Consider the following 19,595-nt stretch of genomic DNA (forward strand, 5'->3'; position numbering starts at 1 on the left):
GAGGCCAGTTGACTGGAAGATTGTTCGGTCTTATCAGATATTAATAGAAAAGAGATGATTGTTTAGGCTGGGTGTGGTGGCTCGTGCCTGTAATCCCAGCACTTTGGGAGGCCGAGGTGGGCGGATCAGGAGGTCAGTAGTTCAAGACCAGCCTGGCCAACATGGTGAAACCCTGTCTCTACTAAAAATACAAAAATTAGCTGGGTGTGGTGGCGGGCGCCAGTAATCCCAGCTACTCAGCAGCCTGAGGCAGGAGAATCATTTGAACCCAGGAGGCGGAGATTGCAGTGATTGCCGCCATTGCACTCCAGCCTAGGCGACAGAGTGAGACTCCATCTCAGAAAAAAAAAAGAGAGAAGTGATGATTTGTTTAGCTAGTTCTACCTAGTATAATTACTAAGAATTAACTTAACTCCTAAAGATGTTTCAGGTGTAAACATTGAGTCAAACTGAAAATGTTATTGGGTCACCAGACCACTGACTGTAGTTAGCTATTTAATGAGACCTTTGATACAGTGGCCAGTGGCCAGCACAGAAGCTTAACTTGCTCTCCTTCCCCACCTTCCAAGGTAGCTAGACACGGAGTAATTGTTCTAACTCAACTAGAAGACAGCCCTTATAGCGTGAAATGCATCTTTCCACTTTGGATAAAATGCTGTCTCTGCAACAATTTAGCTCCTAGAGAAGACAGAAAAGGCAAACTCGGTTTTTTGTTCTTTGGGGTTTTTTTGGTGTTTTTTTTTTTTTTTTTTTTTGGCCACTACATGTAAATCACCTTGATTTGAAAAATTCTTGTTACTCTGCCCTCTCAGGACCCTACGTGGAATATGTAGTTGGCTTCCAACCCAAAAGCAGTAGCTCCATGCATTTATTCCGTGAATTCAGGAACATTCACTGTACCATCTATGAAAGGACTGGTTATACAAACCCACCCTTGCTGGTCAGTCACTGAGACAGGCCGGGAGCAGATGTAAGCACAAAGGTAGCCAGGCTTTCTGCTTTCTGTATTTATTAGCCTTTTCTAGGTAGTGGATTGGTCTGTTGTTTTATTCCTTTGCTTTTAAAATTTTTGGAATGCCTCTAAAGTTGAGTATTTCTTGCTGAGAGCTGATATTTAAAGTTACTTGAGGAAGGACTTTTTAAAAATTCTATATTTAATTTGTAAATATGCATCTAAATAAGAAATATATTTGCCACAGCAATTTTAAGCCTTTGATAAGCTTAAATGTGTTGGTAATGTCTACCAACACATTTTTGGTCGTTTCGTCCTTTTTGGAAACAAAATTCTTCATGTCTGCAGCCACTTGCATTTTTGGTGGAGACCCGTTACCTGCAAGGTTTTTAAGGGTTTTGCAGCTTCTGGAAGGCAAGACCCATGACCAAGGAAATTTGGGAAAAAAGACTTGGCTAATTAGAAGTGTCAGATGATGACTTCTGACTTTGAAGAATTTAATTGGCTTTAGATGGGAGGTTGTGTGTTTAATCGTTTTGCTTTTTCTGACATGTGACTTGACATGAGTTCCAAGAACAATCAGCTAGTTAGAAGGTTTGCAGAAGGAAGTATTGTGCTCCCTGTTAATCAGCTGTTCTCTCTCTATTCCCCCCTCATCCCTCTTCTGATTTCAGTGGTGCTTCATGCCCCACCTCCAACCAAGATCAAACGGGAGCTGCACAGCCCCTCCTCTGAGCTGTCGTCTTGTAGCCATGAGCAGGCTCTTGGTGCTAACTATGGAGAAAAGTGCCTCTACAACTATTGGTAAGTGGGCAAGTGGAGTCGAAGAAAGGCTGCCCAGAAAGGCTCTGAAAGTAGCCATCAACCTGAATGTTCCTTCCCAGTGTTACTTACCCAGCAGACCCTGGGGTAGAACACATCCTCCTTTCATGGCAGTGTCATCCTCCAGGTGTAGCATAGTTCCCTTGGGATCATCGTACTGCACACGAAAGAAAACCGTTAAAGCCTTGTGGCTCCGCAGGGCACTAAGTTCATAGGGTACCCAGTCCTTCTAGGGAAAGAGTCTCAATCCTGGGATATTTGATCTGTGGCTTTGAGGCAGGTAATATATACTTCTTCATGTCTATCATATGTTAATGTGAACTTTAAGCACCAAAGAAGTAATCTCCAAATCAGAATATATGAAAAAGTTTTGAAGCTTGTGCCCTTTACTTAAGAATATCCAGGCCCCAGGAATGAAGCTTTAATTTTAAATCATTCTTTGCTCTAGAAGATAAACATAGATTTGCCTGAAAGGGGGAGGAGAAGAGTTGTTCATTCAAATGATGTCACAGCACAGACGTACCTTCAACACAGATTCTGACTAATTCCTGGGAACCCTGGAATAGTTAAGAGAGGGGACCAGAGAACACCTGGCAAAGCGTAAATTCTCCCCTCACCCACCCACCCCACACAGGCATACACGGAGAATTCTTTTAGAAGGAGGGAGAAAGGAAACCGGAAGCAGAGGCTAAAATTATCCTTGAGAAAAATCACTAGAAGTGTTAAACAAGTCCCTGTGACGCAGTGTGTTTGTCACTTTTCGGAGGTACAAATATCCCCTCAGGGCTATGAGCGATTTAACTATGTTAATGCTGTTATTTCCTGGCAACAATGGGCTGCAAACTAGCTTTCTGTTGGACCTGGTAACCATGCTAATTGCTTCATTTCAGCTTAATGGTTCCTTCTCTTTTTCTGTTTACAGTGCCTATGATAGGAAGCCTCCCTCTGGGTTCAAGCCATTAACCCCTCCTACAACCCCCCCCTCACCCACCCATCAGAATCCCCTATTTCCCCCACCTCAGGCAACTCTGCCCACCTCAGCGCACGCCCCTGCAGCTGGCCCTGTTCAAGGTGTGGGCCCCGCCCCCGCCCCCCATTCGCTTCCAGAGCCTGGACCACAGCAGCAAACATTTGCGGTCCCCCGACCACCACATCAACCCCTGCAGATGCCAAAGATGATGCCTGAAAACCAGTATCCATCAGAACAGAGGTGGGTGTTGATCTGGCCTTCTTCCTTAACTGCCTCCCTCATCCCTGTCCTTTCTCAGTGGGAGAGGGGAAGCAGTTTTTCTTGTTTACCAGGTTCCTAAAAGTTATGATTGCACTGAGGCAGCTTGTGAGGCAAGACTAATAGCAATATGAATATGACTGTTTATATACTACCCTGTTCCCAGGGTACACCAGATGGTTGATGGACTACGACATCCTTATGAAGTAGGTAAGGGACAGGTAACTGGTATTCTCCCTTCTCACAGAACTAGAGGAAGAATGACTTGCCAGGATAGTCTTGTCCCTCACTGAGGGCAGGTTCCTGACTCCTCATTGGATGCTGCCTACTACTAATAGACTCGAACTTTATTTCACTTACATATAAGGGACGATTGCTGAGTTATACAAGGTAGTATTACTCATCTGACTTTAACATGTTTTAACAGTAGGAGATTAGCTAAGGACCTTGTTTGTACATCTGCTTTTGAGATAGAAATCTTCTGGTTACACTGCAGGTGGTTTTTATGTTTCTACAGACATGGAGGCATCAGGAGTAACTTGTCCAGAGCCATTCATTTATCAAAAAAGTGTATAAAGGGAACCTTCTCTGTGCACTCCCAACCTGACCTCTTAAAGTCCCAGCCTTCTAAGTTTATTATCTGTGGTATTCTAGAATCTCTGATGCTTATGGCCTTCTTTCATAGAAGATGTGCTGGGGGCCTTTTTTTATTTCAAGTTTCTTTGGGATAAGGAGATAACCGTGGGTGGGTAGTTGTCAACAATATTACCAAAGGATGCAAGATGGTGTGGGGGGCGCCAATGGGGCAGAAGTAGGGAAAATACATGAGTGTACCTTTCCCAGGCCTGGTCCATTCCAGATGCCTTTCAGTATTCACTTGGAGATCACTTTATTTCTAGATGAAATGCAGGGAAAAAAATAAGATCCCTTTGTCTGGTTCTGATCCACTTCCCATTTTGCTCTGAAAGTCACCATTAAGAACGGCAGAATATGGCTAGTTGCTGTTTATTCCTTGCTTAGGCCAAGGGACATGAACACTCGTGTTACACAGGGCTCAAGGGGTGAGCACTGATGGAGTTGGTGGGGGGCTGGCTCGGGAGTGAGCCTCTATTGCCACCCGGGGCTCATCTGGAAGACACAGCTGCCTCTGAGCTTTTGGCAGTTTTTACGTTGTACTAACAACCTGTACTTGTGCAGGAGAGTTTGGATACTTGGTTTTTTATGTAAAAATTGTAGATTTTTTTTTTTCAAGTTGGCAAGTAATTCAAATTAAAAACAACATCACTCTGCAGACTAAACAAAACTTCCCTGGGCAAAATCACCCCGCAGGCCTGCCAATTTGTGAACTCTGGCCTAGATATCATTTTTATTTCAATGGTTTTTTGGTGTTTTTAAACAGCATCTTGCTGATTTTCTGCAAGGGTTATGGGGAAACTGGGGAGGAGGGATGGGGTCGGGTATATATTCAGTATTTGAAATTCTTAGCAAACTACCATGAAGTATAAAAGAAAATTCCTTTATCTAATATTTCCTCCTCAATCCTTGTTCTTTATCCGAGGGGCTTATGTAACATACTGTATTAACAGTTAACTGAGTTGGGAGACAAGTATCCTAGTTCTCCTGGAGAGTTGGGAGACGGTAGCCCCAGTCTCAGCTGTGAAATAAGCCTGTCTCCAGTCTACCCAGCCTCCTGAGAAGGAAGGAGGTTTGGATTCCTGGGATTGATGAGTTATTTGCCCTTGGGTGTTGAAAGGAAGAGAGGAGGGAACCAGATATTTCTTTTTTGGGTGATTCCTCCTTGAAGTCTGCCTGTGCATTTTGGACTTACTACTTCTTGTACTCTGCCTTTAGGACTGATGGGTCTAAAATTCAAAGTTCTCACACGCACTATCCTTGAGATAATTGAGGTAAAGGGGGAGGTATTCTGTAGGCTACCAAATCGATTAAAAACCACACTGGGCACTTGGGTTTCTACACAAGAGTGCTGTCCTCTCAAAGTGGAAAGTGCACAGGAGTGCCCGCGGGAGTGTGGAGGGGGGATTTTCAATGCAGATTCCTTGTTAACATTCAGAGAGAGAGTCTGTGGGACTGGGGTGGGGCTTGGATATAGTCTTGTCACACTTTGAGAAATTGTGATGCAGCTCTCTACCCTCATCCTTATTCCACCCCACCTTTATTTAAAGCATATATTACCAAATTTTGTTTCTACTGCCTTTGTCTATTAATATGGTCATCCATGTGATATCTGTGTGACATAAAACGCATCAAAAACATGACTGATTTTGCTTTTAGATACTGGATAGTACACAGAAAATGAGACAGACTAAAATCCCTGGTTTGATTTTTATAAAAGTAATAGAAATTACAGTCATGGATAATATCAAGCTTAATAATCATACATTTAATAACTGTTATGCCTGCCGAAAAGTGGGACAGATTACTTTTATTGGTGACTAGGTTATCTCTTGGCTTAGAACTTAAAATTAGAGGGACTATTACTTTAAAACGAAATCCCTAATACAAATACATGGTATTTTGCATGATAGAAGTAAATAGAGTCTCATTTGAAACTTTTAACAGCCCTGTGACATAGGCAGAGTAAAAAAAAACCATTTTGCAGATTAGAAATCAAGCCTCAGCACAGTTAAGGGACTTTCTAAAGCTCACATAGCCAAATACAGGGTCCTACATTCAGCAACCAAAAACTTTCATGACATATAATTACGCCATTTGTTTCAGTTATGATTTTATTTGGGCTGCTGACACCCACTAATGTCTACTATAAAAACTGCGTAATTGACCTTGATAAATTTGTTTTGACCTTGAACATTATCTCTCTTTTTATTATACTTTAAGTTCTATCTATCTCTTAAACTACAAAATCTTAATAAATTCCTATATCATTTAATCCAAACCCATGTGCTTAACATGTGTCTTTTTTGTTTTGCTGGGTGTGCCGTATCTGTTCAGTTGAATAGAGTAAGCTCTTTGAGGATAAAAACCTGTGATTTAGACTCCTTTCTTTAGGCCACATTTAGCCCTGTATCTTATTTGTCCTCCATATATGTTTATTGATAGTGATGGAAATTTGCTGGATTATGCCGTAATAACTAAAATGCAATCTAGTCAAAAGTACATCCTTGCCGCACATGGCAGCACACACCTGTAGTCTCAGTTACTCAAGAGGCTGAGGCGGGAGGATCACTTGACCCCGGGAGTCCTGGGCTCTGTAGTACACTATGCCAACCTATCAGGTGTCCACACTAAGTTTAGCAACAATATGGTGACCTCCTGAGAGTGGAGACCACCAACTTGCCTAAGCAGAGGTCAACTGGCCCAGGGGTCAGAAACAGCAGGTCAAAACTCCCATGATCTCACTGTGCCACTGCTCTCCAGCCTGGGCAACATAGTGAGACCCCCATCTCTAAGAAAATAATAAAGAAAAAAGTACATTCTTAATGTTTTACATAGTCTTAGCATATAATTCTTCACAATTCAATTTATTTTTAGAAGATAAATACTGTGTTTGAAAGCCATGATTTATACTGGTGATTTCCTCCCCGCAAGGAGAGGGGAAAAGATGTGTAATTTGACATGTTCAGACATGTTCCACTTACCCTGAAAGACTGGCTGCTCCTGGAAGAGGAGAAATATTTTTTCCTTCAGCCTTCCCAATCTTGAGAGTTTTCTCATTGTGTTATTTATGATGTTTACATGTGCTGGGTGGAGGAACTTAGAAAAATATTCCTATGTTATGCCTATAGTACTGGCCACATATATTTTTGGCTTTTATTAAACCATATCTCATTATATCTTGTGTTGAGGAAAGCCCTGCAATTCAACTGAAGAAGCTCCACTAAGAAAAATGTATCTCTGAGAATTTTGGAACACACTGCTTTGTCATTTACTTGACATCAACAAAAGAGGTTAAAACCCAAGAAGCAGCAACATTTAAGAAAATGCTCCTGTAGTAGAAGAATCATCTGTTTCTAGATAGCCCCTAAGGGCATCAGTATTATGGTAGGCTAGCACGCTGTAATTGACAGAACATAATGTGCTGTGCTGGAGTCATCAGGAAAAGGTCAACTGGGTAGTGTCTTCTGAAGGAGGAAACGGCCTAAGCTGTTTGAGAATGTCAAAAGCGTCTCCCTCCGTGGTTATTATTGAGGATTCAAAGCTTAAAGAGATGGGCTAAGTTTTGTGGAATTTTGATTTAACAAAAACTACCAATTCCTTAAGGATGCTAGATAAATTAAGAGATTTAATATACTTGTTTTTCCTCGTTTTTTCTTCCTCTCCTTAAAGTAAATTGCTATTCATTTTTGTCCTTCAGATTTTGTAGTACAATAATTTTTAGAGAGGAATGAATTTGACTGTGAGTCACATTTGTAGCCTGGCCTGGAATAAAGTGAATGTGTCTGATGCATCTCTTCTCCAAGCGCCTGTTAATAGCATGTTGTGTATGCAGCACAAATTCACTTTGGGATCTGAAACTGAGTTTCATGGATGCTTAATGGAACCTTCTTTGACAGACTGAATAATGTTCTTGCAATGGTTAGAGTGCAGAGGTTTTTTTAGTTCTGAGTCTTAAAAGGGTTTGTTTTTAGCGTTTCATCATGTTTACAGTAGGCTTCTTGTTACCTTTTAACAAGCTAAAGGACACTTCCTTTTATCCCCAGTTTACTGAAAGTTTTTAACATGAATAGAGGTTGAAATTCATTAAACACTTTTACTGCCTCTATTGGGATGATCAAATAATTTTCTCCTTTAATTTCTTAATATGGTGAGTTACACTGATTTATATGAAACCAACCTTGCATTCTTGTGACAAAGCTAACTTATTTTTTTTTTGGAGACAGAGTCTTACTCTGTCGCCAAGGCTGGAGTGCAGTGGCGCCATCTGGGCTCACTGCAGCCTCCACTTCCCAGATTCAAACAATTTCCTGCCTTAGCATTCCTAGTAACCAGGATTATAGGCGGGTGCCACCATGCCCAGCTAATTTTTGTATTTTTTAGTAGAGACAGCGTTTCACCTTGTTGGCCAGGCTGCTCTCAAACTCCTGACCTCAGGTGATCCACCCACCCCATCTTCTTCCCAAAGTGCTGGGATTACAGGCGTGAGCCACCACACCTGGCCCTAACTTGTTTATTGTGTATTATATTTTGTACATTGCTGAATTTGGGTTTTCTGATATAAATATGTAAGACTTCCATACCTGTCTTCATGATTGAGAAAGTACACAATTTTTCTTTCTTATATTGTCCTTGCTAGGTTTTAGCATTGAGGTTATATTCATCAAATGAGTAGAGGGTGTCTTCTTTCTGTATTTTAGAATATCTCATGGGAAATTGGAAGTCTTTATTCCTTGAACTTTTTGAAGAATTTACTGGTAACACCATATGGGCCTGACATTTCTTTGTAGGAAGATTTTTAATTACTGGCTCAGTGTCTTCACATTTTACAGTTTTGCCCTGGATTTCTATTTAGTTGAATAAATAAATAAATTTTTCTAAGAAGTTGTCCATTTTGTGTGAGTTTTAAAATTAATTGACATAAAGTTATTTGTGGTGCCCTTTCTAAAATCTCTATAGCATCTGTAGTTGTCTTTTTCATTTTTGATATTATTTATATAGACTTTTTTTTTTCTTAGTCTTGGCAGACAATATATTGCCTTTTCAACAGATCTGCTTTTGGCCTTACTTAGTCTCTCTCGGGTGTTTTCTGTTTCATTGATTTCTGCTCTCACTAAAATACTTTATTCTTTGTTTTCTTTGGGTTTATTCTGTTTTTCCAACTTCTTTTGTTGTATGATTAGCTCACTAATTTTTAGCCCTTTTTCTTTATAATATATAAGCACAAAACCATATAAAATTTCTTTTAAGGCTGGGGTGACTGTACATGGAAGTTTGCCAAGTCACTTATGGTCTGTCTATGCCTTGTCTAGAAGTGATTGCTAATAGCTTCTTCTTATACTCTCCAAAGGATCTTGGTTTGGACAATCAGTTATTTGATCTCCCTATCCAAGTTCTGCTTTAGATACATTGCACAAGTTCTGATTTACAGTATTTTAAAAATTCAGCTCCAAGTATTTTCTATTATTTCTTTCAACCTTGGAGTTCTTTATAGATATGTTTCTTAATTTCTAAACATATGGGATTTTTCTGGCTGCCTGGACTATATGATCTTTATTTAAATCTCCTCCAGAGACTATTTTAAAACGATTGTAGAAATACTGTAGACCAGTGGCTCTGGAGTGGGACAGACTGACAGATCTGGGGTTGAATTGCTGCTCTGCTACTGTGTGACCTTAGGCAGGCACTCACCTTCTCCAAACTTTGATTTCTTCATCTGAAAATAGGACAATAGACACCACATAGAAGCATTGGGTGGATTTTAAAAAATCACGCTTGGACAGAGAAGGTGTTCAGTAAATGTTAGCTTTTATGACAATTTTACTTTTTAAAAATCACTTTTATTTTACACAAACTATACTAAAGGACGCTTCCTTAAATGATGTAGATACCGCAAACTGAGAAACTTCATTGTTTAATGTTAAGTTTTTAAAATGTAATGCTCCCTTTATCCCTAATCTTTCATCATCACAGTAATATTTTTTGTTTTGTTTTGTTTTGAGATGGAGTCTCACTCCATCGCACAGGCTGGAGTGCAGTGGTGCGATCTCGGCTTACTAAAACCTCCCTGTCCCGAGTTCAAACGATTCTCCTGCCTTAGCCTCCCTAGTAGCTGGGATTCCAGGAGCACACCACCAAGCCAGGCTAATTTTTGTATTTTTAGTAGAAGCGGGGTATCACCATGTTGGCCAGGCTGGTCTCAAACTCGTGACCTCAGGTGATCTGCCTGCCTTGGCCTCCCAAAGTGCTGGGATTACAGGTGTGAACCACCACGCCTGGCCAAAGTTATTAATATTATATCTACAACTAATACTTTCACTATCTGATATCCTGGGGACATGTCTTAGTTTCATCACCATCCCTCTCCCATATTTGATCTTGAGAAGTCAGACGAACATGTAGGCCTAGAAAGGACATGCTTTTTGTTCCTTATCTTCAATGTCTTCTCACAGTTTAAGTGGGCCCATTTGAGTCTCAGCAATGTTGGCAGGCCTTATGGAGTTGTTTCAGAGTTCTTTGGTGTATGTTTAGGGACAGTGTCTGGCTCTTCGTTGTATCTCAGGAAAATAAACATTGTGAAGTTGGCACATTGCCACCTCCGACAAAAAATGACCATTCTCTTTCTGAAAAAGGAGAATGGATATTGAAAAGGCAAACAGTGGGTTCCTTTGATTTGTGTGTGGCTTGTGTGTGTCATAGTCTCCCAGTTCCTTAAGATCTTCTCTTTTATTTGGTTTTTTTTTTTTTTTTTTTGAGACGGAGTCTCGCTCTGTCACCCAGGCTGGAGTGCAGTGGTGTCATCTCGGCCTCCGCCTCTCGGGTTCAAGCAATTTTCCTGCCTCAGCCTCCCAAGTACCTGGGTTTACAGGCATTTGACACTGCACCTGGCTAATTTTTGTGTGTTTTTAGTAGAGACTAGAGATGGGGTTTCACCGTGTTGGCCAGACTGGTCTCAAACTCCCGACCTCACGTAGGGAACTCACATGGTGATCTGCCCGCCTTAGCCTCCCAAAGTGCTGAGATTACAGGCCTGAGCCACTGCAACAGTCTCATGCCTGTAATCCTAGCACTTTGGGAGGCCAAGGTGTGTGGATCACTTGAGGTCAGGAGTTTGAAACCAGCCTGGCCAACGTGGTGAAACCCTGTCTCTACTAAAAATACAAAAAAATTAGCCGTGTGTGATGGCAGGCGCCTGTAATCCCAGCTACTTGGGAGGCTGAATCAGGAGAATTGCTTGAACCCGAGAGACGGAGGTTGCAGTGAGCCGAGATGATGCCACTGAACTCCAGCCTAGACGACTGAGCGAGACTCCATGTCAACGGTGAAACGGTTACAGGTTTCAGTTCACCGTGTTGGCCAGGCTGGTCTCAAAACTCCCAACCTCATGTAAGGAACTCACAAGGTAATCTGCTCGCCTCGGCCTCCCAAAGTGCTGGGATTACAGGCCTGAGCCACCATGCCCGGCCATATTTGCATATCTTCTGATTTTAGCTTGGGAGTTGTGGGGAGAAGGTGGGGCAGTTGAAGATAATGTTTATTGAGAACTTACCAGTGTTGTAACAGGGCTGGGCCTTATAATATACATTATCTTACATCATCTTTACAAGGTATCCTGGCTGTCCTTAGTTTTCTGGAGAGGAAACTGAGGCTTCAGAGCAGTTAGATAACTCATACGAGGTCACACAGCTACTAAGTGTAAAAGTTGGATTTCAGCCCAGGATATTCTGACTTCACAGCCAGAGCCTCTTACCCAGCTATGCTGCTTCTCGATTTTCCATCGTCTTCCCTGAGCCTTAACGGAAGTACTAAGTGCATGATGTTGATTTCTTGGCAGATTTTATGTATCATTTCTCAGCTGGCCTTTAAACGGTCACTGCTTCACCTGGCACCCATAATCACCATATAGCCTTTGTGAGATCCTTTTCTCCTTTTTTTTTTTTTTTTTTTTTTTCCTGTAAGCATTGTGTTTACTCTGTGTGCTGGCAGCAGAAACCAAAAAGGAAATGCAGAAAAAGCATCTAACGGTTTTCATAACGTAAACCAAATGTTGGGAGTGTGGGTGAGCTCGTGGGAGGAAAGGCGCTATATAAATCTGACAAATAAATAAATAACTGGTTCTTTAAATAAACTTGCACCGAAAAAGCCTTAAACTGTGACCTATTGAATTTAAGATTTTTCAGAGTCAGAAGTCTCCCTTTGCTCACCAAATGTGAGTTCCCTACACATGCGCTCTGTTGGGCTAATGGTGGGAGTGGAGGGAGGGAAGGAAGAAGAGGTTTGGTAGGAACCAGGCTGTGCCTTCACTGAAAGTGATTGCCTGCCTTGGTAAATTAGAGGCATCTTTGTCGTGGTTGTATTATGTATACAACACATTCTCACATACTTCAAAAGGACTGGAGAAGGGAGGGGGGTTCAAATGAAGGTCAGTGAATCAAGTTCACAGGATGTATTTTGAGGACAAGGACTGAATGACTTTACTAATCTCTGCACGTAAAAGACATTATCAGCAGCAAGCTCTGAGAATCTTTCTTCCAAATACACTGGCTTTGTGACCCTGAGATCCCCCTTGGCCACTCCCGCTCTCTCAAAACAAACCAGTACAGAACAATCCCAATTATAGAATCTGTTCTGCAGATCACAGGCCTCTAAGCTTTGCGCATCCTTAAAGTTATGCCGCGGGGAGGGGATGAGGTTGCTGGCTAGTGCCCATGTGGAAGTACCTTTTCCTGAGGAGGCCATACCAGGCCAACTCTAGAGTTTCATTGTGGAAGGTGAGAAGATGAGCACTAAGCGGAAGTGAGGCCATCAGCCTGCCAGCTGCAGAGGCTCTGGTTACAGAACTGAGCAGCACATGCGGACTCGGAGCTATCAAAGGAACTGATTTCTGGAGGTCACCTTCGAAGGTGCTGGAATAGTGGCAGAGGGGAAAGGGAGAGAAAATGGAAGGTGTTTTTACCATTCCTTTCAAGTAGTGCAAGATTTAGGCACTTTACAAAAATAAGGCCTTAAGAATATCTTCAGCCAGGCGCGGTGGCTCACACCTGTAATCCTAGCACTTTGGGAGGCCGAGGCGGGTGGAACACTTAGGGTCAGGAGTTCGAAAGCAGCCTGGCCAATGTGGTGAAACCCCATCTCTACTAAAAATACAAACAAAATTAGCCAGGCATGATGGCAGGCACCTGTAATCGCAGCTACTTGCAAGGCTGAGACAGGAGAATCGCTTGAACCTGAGAGGCAGAGGTTGCAGTGAGCCAAGATTATGCCACTGCACTCCAGGCTGAATGACAGAGTGAGACTCCATCTCAAAAACAATAAATAAAAAGAGTATCTTCATCGGCCAGGCACTGCGACTTTCACCTGTAATCCCAGCAAACTTTTGAGAGGTTGAAAGAGGCAGATCACTGGGTCCAGGAATTCAAGCAGCCTGGCCAATATGGTGAAACCCCGTTTCTACTAAAAATCCCAGCTACTTGGGAGGCTGTGGCAGGAGAATCGCTTGATCCCAGGAGGCAGAGGTTGCAGTGAGCTGAGATCAAGTCACTCGAGTCACTGCACTCCAGCCTGGGTGACAGAGCAAGACTGTCTTTAAAAAAAAAAAAACTTCGTCTTTCTTTTCTGAAAGAATTCCCTTTAGGTTTGCGACAGGCTGCCGGTGCCTATGTTCTAAATGTCAAGTGTAAACCTGAATTGGGAATTTACACTTCTTTAAAAACCATTGAAAGGTTTCTTTACATAACAGCAACCTGAAGAAGTTCTGCTGTAGGGCATTCAGTGACCCGTGAAAGGCTGTCAGCCCACTGAACCTTCAGTAGTTGGTAAAACTTGTTTAAGACATTGGCCAGGTGGATTCTGAGGCTTTTGATGTCTGGGATAAAAGGATAAGTATATGTAAATTGCCCAGTAGTTCTCCTATTATGAAATGATCTTACCGTTCTGCTTTAGGTAGAGTAGTAAAGACAGAGCATGTTGTACTGTGCTATACCCTGATGTAAACAGTGTCCTATCTGCCTACAGATCTCTTCAGTTTAAGATTGTAAATCTTGATGTTCTAGAAATCTGCTGGCCACCTGTTCCCACAGATTGATTCAAATCAAATTCAAACTATTAAAGCTATTCAAGAATTCTGTGAATTAATAGAATTCAAGCTAAAAGTAGAGAATAAGACCTTAATAGTAAAGGATTGTATTATTTTCCCTTGAACCTTGGCTCCTACTTTCTACCTGAGGGTATATATTCACAAATGCTTGTCTTTATACACATAGATTAGTGCTTCCTGTGTGTTTCATGGACTGAGGGTCACACATCTCTAACCTTCCACAGCCACCTTCCTAAACTCTATCCCAGTCTGTCAATTATGGTTTCGGCTGTGGCAGAAACCATACTTTACACACATGATTGTATTTCACCATTTCAGAAGCATTTGGAGGATAATACATCCCTGTGTCACAGATAAGCAAACAAAGCCAAGAAACTTTGCCTTTGGTCACTTCCCTACTAAGAGATGGCAGGCTTTCCCGTCCACACTGCGCACCCAACAGGGAAAGGGCAGCTGGCATGCATCTGGATCTATCTGACAACTGAAGAGTGTTAAGGAAACTCAAATAATAGCAACAGGTTTTTATTGTTCTATCTTGTTATAAAAACAGTGCATATTTATTATCAAACTATAGATGAGCAAAAAAAGAAATTCACCTAAAATTATAACCACCCCACCGATAGGCAGTGTTAATATTTAAATGTCAATCTTCCTGTGGTTTTATATGACACCATACTACTACTTTTATTTTTGCTAAGCTTTGATACTCTATGTACTGTTTCGCAACCTTCCTGAATATGTCAAAAATACCTTTCCAAGCCGTTATATATTTACGTATTATGTAATTTCTAATGGTTGCTTTCAACTAAATGACTGTATCACAATATATATAGCTGATGTCCTTGTTAGACAGCTGCATTGGTGACCATCTTTGTAGTTACACATCATCTGTGATTGAAGTGCTGTTTAGGTACCTGGCACAGAATTATTCACTGCCTGCTCATCTTCCAAGCTAAAAGGCAAAAAATACTTCTCTTTTGACTGTGTTACTTTTTTAATTACTAATGAGTTAAACTTTTTGTTTATGACCATTCCTATTCTGTAAGGATATTCCTATGTCCTTTGCCCATTTTTTTCCTCTTGAGATATTCATCTTTTGTTAATTTCTAAAAGCTTTTTATGTCAACAATGAGATTGCTGTATCTGTGGAGATTTTTCCTCAGTTTTACTTTTGGTTTTGTTTCTGGGATTTGGTTTGATGTGTTTCTTTCCCCTTGGTTTGATGTGTTTCTTTGGTTTCGTTTCTGGTGTCTTTTTAAGTTACAGAAATTTATACAGTGAGATATATCCAGGTTTATCTTGATGATTTCTGCTGTTGGTATGATACTCAGGTTTTCCCTCACTCCTAAGTTTTGTAAGTTTTCATATATATTTACTTTCATATTATGGTTTCACTGTTGTTGTTTTTTGTTTTTTTTTGTTTTTTTTTTTTTTGAGACAGTCTTGCTCTGTCGCCCAGGCTAGAGTGCAGTGGCACAATCTCGGCCCACTGCAACCTTCGCCTCCCGGGTTCAAGTGTTTCTTATGCTGCAGTCTCCTGAGTAGCTGGGATTATAGGTGCACAACACCATGCCTGGCTAATTTTTGGGGGGTTTTTTTGTTGTTTATTTTGAGACAGAGTCTTGCTCTGTCACCAGGCTAGTGTGCGGTGGCGTAATCTCAGCTCACAGCAAACTCCGCCTCCCAGGTTCAAGCGATTCTCCTGCCTCAGCCTCCTGAGTAGCTGGGACTACCGAGTAGCTGGGACTACAGGCACGCACTACCACGCCCAGCTAATTTTTGTATTTTTAGTAGAGACGGTTTTCACCGTGTTGGCCAGGACGGTCTTAATCTCTTGACCTCCTGATCTGCCCACCTTGGCCTCCCAAAGTGCTGGGATTACAGGCGTGAGCCACCACCATGCCTGGCCAATTTTTTTTGTACTTTGGTAGACATGGGGTTTTGTCATGTTGGCCAGGTTGGTCTTGAACTCCTGACCTCAAGCATTCTGCCCACCTCGGCCTCCCAAAGTGCTGGGATTACTGGCATAAGCCATAATGCCTGGCCTGGTTTCACTTTTTATATTGGAACCTTTAATCCATGTGAAATTTATTTTGGTATCTGTATAAAATGGGGTATTTTTCCCCAACTAATTTGAAATGCTAACCTTAACAAGTAGTAAATTTTGGAATATACTTGACGGTTTTTGGCTTGCCACTAAATTCCTTTGATCTGCCTATCTCTCAATTCCTTGTATTACTGTTTTAATTAGTGTAGTTTTATGACATATGTCAATAGCTAGTGGGTCCTTTTGTCCTTTCAAAATGAAGTTTAGAATCATTTGGTCAAGTTAGTTGGGAAGGCATTTGCTTTTACAGATTAATTTTCAGTGAATCAATAGCTTCAAAGTCCTAAATATCTTCTCTTAGATCTTTTTTCTTTTCCTCAGAAAACAATTTTAAGATTTTATTCTTATATGGCCTATACGTTTCCTGATTATTCCTAGGAATGTTATGTTTTTTATTGCTACTATGAATGGGATTCTCTCTCTTTTTTTTAACTACATTTTCTAACTGATTAGTTTGTATTCAGTCTTTAAAAATTCCTTCTATCTGTAGGTGAGAGAATGGATGAACTAGTGAACAAGTATTTATGTATATGTTAGTACTATTTGCAAAGAATTGGTCTCATATATTCAGATACATAATCTGGCCCATCTATACAGATAGACTGTGCATACAGCATACATACAGGAAAGACAAAGAGGCTACCACATCATTGCTTTGATTTTTTTTTTTTTTTTTTTTTTTTTTTGCCACTTCCTGACTCAAGAGCTTCGAAATACACAATGTAATTTTGGGAGGAAGGTAAAAATGTCCAGAAATAAGCATTATTAAGTATCTTGCAAATAATTTCATTAATTGGAACTTCTTCTAGTCCCCAGTGCTCGATCATAGTAGGTATTCATCAAGTCTTTGTTCACCACGAAAACCTCTTTCTTCTTACAGATTTCAGAGACAACTGTCTGAACCCTGCCACCCCTTCCCTCCTCAGCCAGGAGTTCCTGGAGATAATCGCCCCAGTTACCATCGGCAAATGTCAGAGCCTATTGTCCCTGCAGCTCCCCCGCCCCCTCAGGGATTCAAACAAGAATACCATGACCCACTCTATGAACATGGGGTCCCGGGCATGCCAGGGCCCCCAGCACACGGGTTCCAGTCACCAATGGGAATCAAGCAGGAGCCTCGGGATTACTGCGTCGATTCAGGTCAGCATCAAATTGTGCTATTCGTTGCTTCATTCTTGCTTTCTTCTGTCTCGTTATTCAGTGTCTTATACGTGCAGGGCCTTGGGGACAGGAATTTTTATAAGAATTTTTTATAATTTTTATAAGAATTGCCCTCAAATAACTTAGGAGCTAGTAGAGCTGACGTGTTTATGCACAACAGAATACAAAACAAAATGGAAAAGGTATGTAAGTGGTAGGAAGTGCAGTAGGCATTCAGAAGTGGTATGAAGTACATCTCTGAGTCCAAGCTTGAAGAGTGTTGGGGTTCGGTTTTGGATGGAATTTGCTCTTGACCTTCTCTGAGATAATACGTAGATTGATCTATTCAGGTACCAGGTGGTTATGGGAAATGCTGGGGAGGTAGGCAGAAGGGAGAGACCTGTTCCTTTATGACAGAAAAATTACCAAATGTGAAGTAGTGACTGTGTGTAAACATTTCCATCAGCCGAAAGCTTTGATGTATTTTTCTCAGGAGTAGCATGAACAGCAACATTTTTTCCTTTACGACTGACATTTTGATCTGTCCTGATGGGTTTTGCACCCCACTCCACTCCCTTAAAGCAAGACACTCAACAGATGTTACCATATCTGTAATTCTTTGACCCAAGTTGTGTTACCAGGGTGATGGCTCATCCCACGTGGACATAACTCAACTTACTGTCTTTCCTCTCGATGGACACTGATAACATGATGCCTGAAGAAGGGATCATTTGAGTGTGGTTTGGTTTCAATGTGACAGTCCCAGCATGGCAAAAATGGACCAAACTGCAATCCTCTACCCCCCTTCCAATGCTAGTCCTGGCTTCCTAACCTCAGGTCTGCTAATCCCTTTGGCCTAAAAATACTCCCACCTCTTGGAGCAGAATTGGATGTGACCACCAGGAGTAAAGGGGAGCAAATTGGGAAAGATCTAAAGCAGTCATCTTCCCTTTCCCACTCTAACACCCAGGAGTCAGCATGGCATAAGAAGCCAGGCTTGGCCTTTTGAAAGCTAATATTTTTTCCACTGTCATTGGCTCTTTCACCAGATTTGGTGTTAACTAATTGCTAAAATGAGTGAACAATGAGAGTGAAACATCTTTTTTTTTTCCTCCCGTGACCCTTGATTAGGAGAGCCTGCCTTTCAGATAGTGGGTTGTGGTGTTTGCCATCTTGCTTATTGGTATGGCACCTCTTTCCCAGGACAAAGCCAAAAAGACATGACCCCAGAGTGTTTAGGGGCTTTACCACAGAGCTGCAATTGACCGATGTGCTGCTTCTGCTGCAGAAACTATTGACAGGATTGTGTCCACCTTTGCTTTCCTTTCAGAAGTGCCTAACTGTCAGTCATCCTACATGAGAGGGGGTTATTTCTCCAGCAGCCATGAAGGTAAGGAGCCTGCTTTCTTTCCTCTCCTATCCTTTCTTCCTTTCTTTCTCCTACCTTCCTTCCTTCCTCTTTCTTTCTTTCCTTGAATAATACTCAAGCTTAAAATTGCTCAGTTTCCAGGCTAAGATTTGAGATCATAGATTAAACCTTGCTTAGCTCATGAATATTATGCTAATTGGTTGCAATCTTCAATTATTTTGCAGGCAGGGCTTAAGGCATGCCCCTGAGCCCTGTGAGGGCTGCCATTTTCATTAGCAATGACCCCAACTTTTTAAGAGGATAAGACAATTTGGAGAAAAAACAAACCCACCATATTTCCACATTTCCAGAAATGGAGGTTATCTTTATATTACAATATCAGCTTAAACTGGAATTTAGGAGTTATGTCAGTGAGAGTGGTTTTTATACGTTTTATAGTTATGTCAGTGAGGGTCCAAGGATGTCTTAGAGTTTTAAAAATGTGTCTCTAGGTTTTTTACTTAGTTTGAGTTCTCGGGGTGGGTAACTCTTCGTTGTAATTATTATTATATGATAAATGGTTGCCACTTTTAACATGGGAGGGAAATGGAAGGTATTCTTCACCAACCTTGACACATATCCTGACATTACTTTTATGTGAAGATGATCATTTTATATCAAGGGTGTATGTTGTCTGCTCAAGTTCTTGTGTCTAATCCCTTTGGGACCAACTCAATTCAGTAGTAAGTCTCTGAGATAATCTCACTCTAATGAGGAGCAGGAGCAGTGGGCAAGGTTGAGCCTGTGACTTTGCCTTTATTAGTGCTGACCTACTAATTAGGGTGAAAGTAATTGGGAACAAATAAGATGCATAAGTGTTCCATAGCATATGGCTTTAAGGAAGCAGTCAGAATGGAGCTAGAATGTCAGTTTCTTGGAGGAGCTTGCTTTTGAGCTAGTTTATGTGTTTTGTTTTGTTTTTTGTTTTTTGTGTTTATTTTGAGATGTAGTCTCGCTCTGTCACCCAGACTGAAGTGCAGTGGCGTGATCTCTGCTCACTGCAAGTTCTACCTCCTGAGTTCTCGCCATTCTCCTGCCTTGGCCTCTCGAGTAGCTGGGACTACAGGCGCCCGCCACCACGCCCAGCTAATTTTTTGTATTTTTACTAGAGATGGGGTTTCACTGTGTTAGCCAGGATGGGTCTCCATCTCCTGACCTCGTGATCCGCCCACCTTGGCCTCCCAAAGTGCTGGGATTACAGGAGTAAGC

General features: G+C 41.5%; 1 protein-coding gene across 2 annotated transcripts in view; it reads left to right on the forward strand.

Moving 5' to 3' along the window:
* ETV5 (ETS variant transcription factor 5) overlaps window positions 1-19,595 on the forward strand; it is a 61,605-nt gene that overhangs the window by 26,708 nt on the left and 15,302 nt on the right. For both annotated transcript variants that reach the window (XM_023187668.2, XM_023187667.1), the window contains exons 6-9: window positions 1,627-1,756; window positions 2,697-2,984; window positions 16,719-16,978; window positions 18,309-18,368. In XM_023187668.2, the coding sequence (XP_023043436.1) occupies window positions 1,627-1,756; window positions 2,697-2,984; window positions 16,719-16,978; window positions 18,309-18,368 (738 nt within the window). The remainder of the gene's footprint in view (window positions 1-1,626; window positions 1,757-2,696; window positions 2,985-16,718; window positions 16,979-18,308; window positions 18,369-19,595) is intronic.

This window comes from Piliocolobus tephrosceles, chromosome 2 (genome assembly GCF_002776525.5).
Source record: "Piliocolobus tephrosceles isolate RC106 chromosome 2, ASM277652v3, whole genome shotgun sequence".
Classification (NCBI taxonomy): domain Eukaryota; kingdom Metazoa; phylum Chordata; class Mammalia; order Primates; family Cercopithecidae; genus Piliocolobus; species Piliocolobus tephrosceles.